Raw genomic sequence first — 4285 nt, 5'->3', positions numbered from 1 at the left:
CACTTTCATAGGTGGAAAGAGCGCACCTGGGACATAAAACAGGATGAGCGAGGGCGTGACTAACTTTGGGAATAGTTTGAATCAACTGTACTTTATTTCACATACGGCAAAGTGCCCACATCTTAAGTGCACGTCCTAATGAAGTTCTGCACACGCATAAACCCATGTAATCACCACCCAAATCAAGACACAGAACATTTCCAGTGCCCGAGAAACCTCCCTGTGCCCTCCGCAATCCAAATCCTTCCCCAGGTAACCGCTCCCAGGACATCAGCCACCGTAGCTCAGCTGGTCGCTGGCCTCTATGTAAATGAAAGCATACAGCACGCAGTCTTATGTCTGGCTTTCTATACTCAGTATTGTCTCTGTTGTGCTACTTTTTTGCTGGTAACAGTAGTTCATTTTTTTTTTCAAATGTATCTTTATTGATTTCAGAGAGAGGAAGGGAGAGGGCGAGAGAAAGAGAAACATTGGTGATGAGAGTCATTGAAAGAGAAACATCGGTGATGAGAGAGTCATTGAAAGAGAAACATCAGTGATGAAAGTCACTGATCGGCTGCCTCCTGCACGCCCCCTATTGAGGACCAAGCCCTCAACCCGGGCATGTGCCCTGACCGGGAATCGAACCTCGATCCCCTGGATCCTAGGTCGATGCTCAACCGCTGAGCCATCCCCGGCCGGGCCGTTCATTCTTTTTCATTGCCGTGTAGTATTCCATTGCCTGGCTCTGCCACATGTTGTTTGTAATCTGTCATGTTCATGAACATTTGGGTTGTTTTCAGGTTTTGTTTATTATAAATAATGCTGCCATAAACCCCTTGTACATTAGCACTCATTTCTCTTCAAAAGACATTTTGCGGCTAGAGTTTAGAGCAGTGGTTCTCAACCAGCGGTGATTTTGCCCCCCGCCCCCCCCAGGAGACACCTGGCAGTGTCCCCGTCGCAGTTTGGGCCTGGTGTGTGCCACTGCGGTCTATCCAGCGGGGAGAGCCAGGGATGCCGCCAACCCCGTGGGGACGCCGCACAGGAAGCCCTCCCGCCGTGGGGAACCATCCAGCTCGACATGTCAACGGAAAGCCGCTCAGGCTCCGTCCCCGCGGCCTCGGGGGCTGGCGGTGGCTCCGGAACGGCGAGGGCGCTGCGGGACGGACTCCGGCGGGCCTCCCGCGTTAGGTGGCGTCGGCCTGGAGGGCCGTCCCCGGCGTCCCGAGGCCCACCGCCCGCTGCAGCGCGCCCCGCATGTCGCGGTTCCGCAGCGTGTAGATGGCCGGGTAGAGCAGCGGCGTGAGGTTGATGTAGACGAGCGACACCAGCTTGTCTTCCTCCTGCGAGCGGCTGCTCAGGGGCCTGGCGTACATGGCCGTGGCGCAGCCGTAGTGGAGCACGGCCACGGTGAGGTGCGACGCCACGGTGTGCAGGGCCTTGCGGCGGCCCCCGGGGCCCCCGACGCCCGCGATGACGAGCAGCACCCGGGCGTAGGACAGCAGGATCAGCGCCAGGGGCAGCGCGAGCAGCAGCACGCAGGCCGCCAGCAGGACGCGCTCCTGCAGGGCCCGGTCCCCGCAGGCCAGCGCCAGCACGGCCGGCAGGTCGCAGAACACGTGGTTGACCGCCCCGCCGCGGCAGAAGGGCAGCTGGAAGACGGCGGCGGTGAGGCCCAGCGCCAGCAGCGAGCCCCCCGCGCAGCAGCCGGCCAGCAGGCGCCGGCAGAGCGCGGCCGTCATGAGCCGCGGGTAGCGGAGGGGCCGGCAGATGGCCAGGTAGCGGTCCAGGGCCATGGCGGCCAGCAGCAGGCACTCGGAGCCGCCCAGCGCCACGAAAAGGCCCATCTGGGCCGCGCAGGCGGACGGGGCCAGGGCCTGGCCGCCGGGCGGCAGGAGGAAGCCGGCCAGCATGCGCGGGGTCAGCACCAGCGTGTAGGCCGCCTCCACGGCCGACAGCGCGCCCAGGAAGAAGTACATGGGCGAGCGCAGCGCGCGGTCCGCCGCCGCCAGGCCCAGGACCAGCAGGTTTCCCGCCAGCGTGGCCACGTAGAGCGGCAGCAGCAGCGCGAAGAGCAGCGCGCGGAGCCACGGGGGCCACGCGGAGAAGCCCAGGATCACGAACTCCGGGGGGCTCGTCCAGTTCGACCGGCGTCCCATGGTGGCGCCTGCGGGGACAGGGGCGCGGCTGCAGAGGGCGGTCCCCGCGGCGCGCTTTGCCGCTCTCGGGCTCCAGCCTCCCGCCCGGCTTCCGGGGGCCACCCGTGCTCCTCACAGCCCCGCCCCCCGCCCCCCGGGACTCAGGGCCCTCTCGGGGTGCAGGACTTTCCGCCCACGTTTCCTGCAGCCCTGCGGCCTCAGGACTCCGAGACAGGCGGAGCGGCTGTCGGCTCTCCCAGGGCCTCCTGTCCCGTGCGCGGCTCGGCGCCCGGGGGTCTTCTCCACACCTGCCCGCCCCCCCCGGAGCTCTGAGCCCCACGTCAGCCGCGCCCACGGAGCAGGGCGGCCTGCGTCAGGCTCACGGCGACCATGAGGGGCTGGGTGCCTGGGGGGCCGACAGGGGGGACTCTGGCTTTTCGGGACAGCCTCCTAACCCAGTGGGCGGGTTCTGAGCGATGGAGACGGTCCCTCCTGCAGACAGAGCCGCGGGGATGAAGGGCTTGAGCCCCCCGAGAAGCTTGGGGCGCAGAGGCCGGCTCACCCGTCCCGCGGGCCACTCCCGGGGAGGCTCACCTCCCGGCTCTGTGACAGACCATGTGCGCGCCTCTCCTCACCTGTCCTGGACTTAGTTTTCTGTTTTACTTAATTTTCCACTCCTCCCCTTTGCTGGGTTCAGGACAAACCCATCCCGGGCCTGTCGTTCCTCTCTGACTCAGGCAGAGGGAAAAAACGACAAGGAAACACGGTCGGCCCGTTGCATGTTCTGCTGGAAGGCAGCCTTGGTGACCAGTAGCACGGAATGACCCCCGTGGCGGAAGCTCTGCTGGTGACCCTAGATCTGGAGACCCGCCCCTCCCTCAGCTGCGGACCCCAGATCCCCGCCCACATGTCCCACCCACACTTCCAGTTCAACCCGCCCCCAACTAGTCACATTATTTCTAACCTGAACTTCCCCGCTTGTGGGCATGGAGCTGGCCCAGGGCCACGTTGGAAATCGGGAGGCCACTGCTGGAGAATTCTCTGTCCTGCCCCCTCCAGGGCCACCGGGCACCATGTCCTGTCACAAACGCCCCAGACCTCCCTCCAGGGGGTCCCTTTCCTCTCTCTTTCCTGCATCTTACAGCAGCTGCTAACTGGTCCCCTGCCCTCGGCGCTCCCTCCTAATCACTCTCCAGCTCCAACCGGATGGGCCCTGAGCCACGGCACAAGCGCCGAGCCTCGGGTCCCTGCTCCACCGCCAGGAGCAGGCCCCAAGTCGCGGCGCAGGCCCCGGCCCTGCCGCCCCTCGCCCCTCACAGCGGCCCACCGTGCCTCCTGCTCCCGCTCACGGACCCAGAGGGAGTGGGTGCCCCCCCCGTGCTGAACGCACCCGCCCTGGTGCCCAATCCCACCTCCTGGGGGCCCCCGGTGTCCTCGCATCACCTGGAAAGGCTGGGACAGTTCTACTTGCCCTCAAGGCTGAACTCTCACACTCCCTCCTGGGTGACTGTCCCTGTCCCTGTGCAGGTCTGGTGACCTCCTCTAATTCCACGGGGGTTGTGGCAACTCCACTACACATCTCCAGGAATCAAAGGCTTGGGTCATACCTGTTGCTTGCTGAATTGCTGTAAGTGGAGGAATTAGTTACCCAGCCCTCACTTCCCCCACGTGCCCGCCTCCTCTCAGTGTCCCTACGATGTCCCCAACCTGGGCTCCGGGGCTGGAACCTCGAGTCAGAGGACTCACCCCTTTACAGCAGCCAATTGCCCCGACAGCCGTTGGCTGCTCCCCTGAAGTGCCCTCAGCATTGACCATCCACCTCAGACGGGTCCCCGCAAGCCACCAGCTTCAAGGTCAGAAGCTGCGGGTCCTGCTGTCTCCGCACCCGGCCCTCAGAGCTCGGGGTCCGCCCGGCGCTCGCTCGCTCCGCTGAGACTCGCCTCTCCTCCTGCCCTCGCGCCCCATCCCTAACCCTTCCCCCCACCCGTCCTGAGGAGCCCACCCGTCGGTTAGCTGGAAACTTGCCTGGAAGCTGTTCCGTGCGCCACGCGAGGACGCCCGCGTCACCCCCTGGCTCCAGCCCGTGCTTCCTCCCCTCGCGGGCTTCTGTGGAGCCCGGGCCAGCAGCCGCCGCCCTGGGGGCCGGGCGGTCCCCCACCCGCCGT

General features: G+C 64.9%; 1 protein-coding gene across 1 annotated transcript; it reads right to left on the bottom strand.

The window, feature by feature from the left end:
• Positions 1-1169: 1169 nt before the first annotated feature.
• LOC308556355 (olfactory receptor 10AC1-like) lies at positions 1170-2141 on the bottom strand (the record flags this gene model as incomplete). The annotated part of the gene is made up of 1 exon (XM_081135497.1): positions 1170-2141. One exon carries the CDS (start codon positions 2139-2141, stop codon positions 1170-1172), a length of 972 nt encoding a protein of 323 aa, XP_080991623.1.
• Positions 2142-4285: the final 2144 nt, after the last annotated feature.

The sequence above is a fragment of the Miniopterus schreibersii genome (genome assembly GCF_964146895.1).
Source record: "Miniopterus schreibersii genome assembly, chromosome: 4".
Classification (NCBI taxonomy): Eukaryota; Metazoa; Chordata; class Mammalia; order Chiroptera; family Miniopteridae; genus Miniopterus; species Miniopterus schreibersii.
Note: the sequence above shows the minus strand (reverse complement) of the source record. Positions and strands in the feature narration are given on the sequence as shown.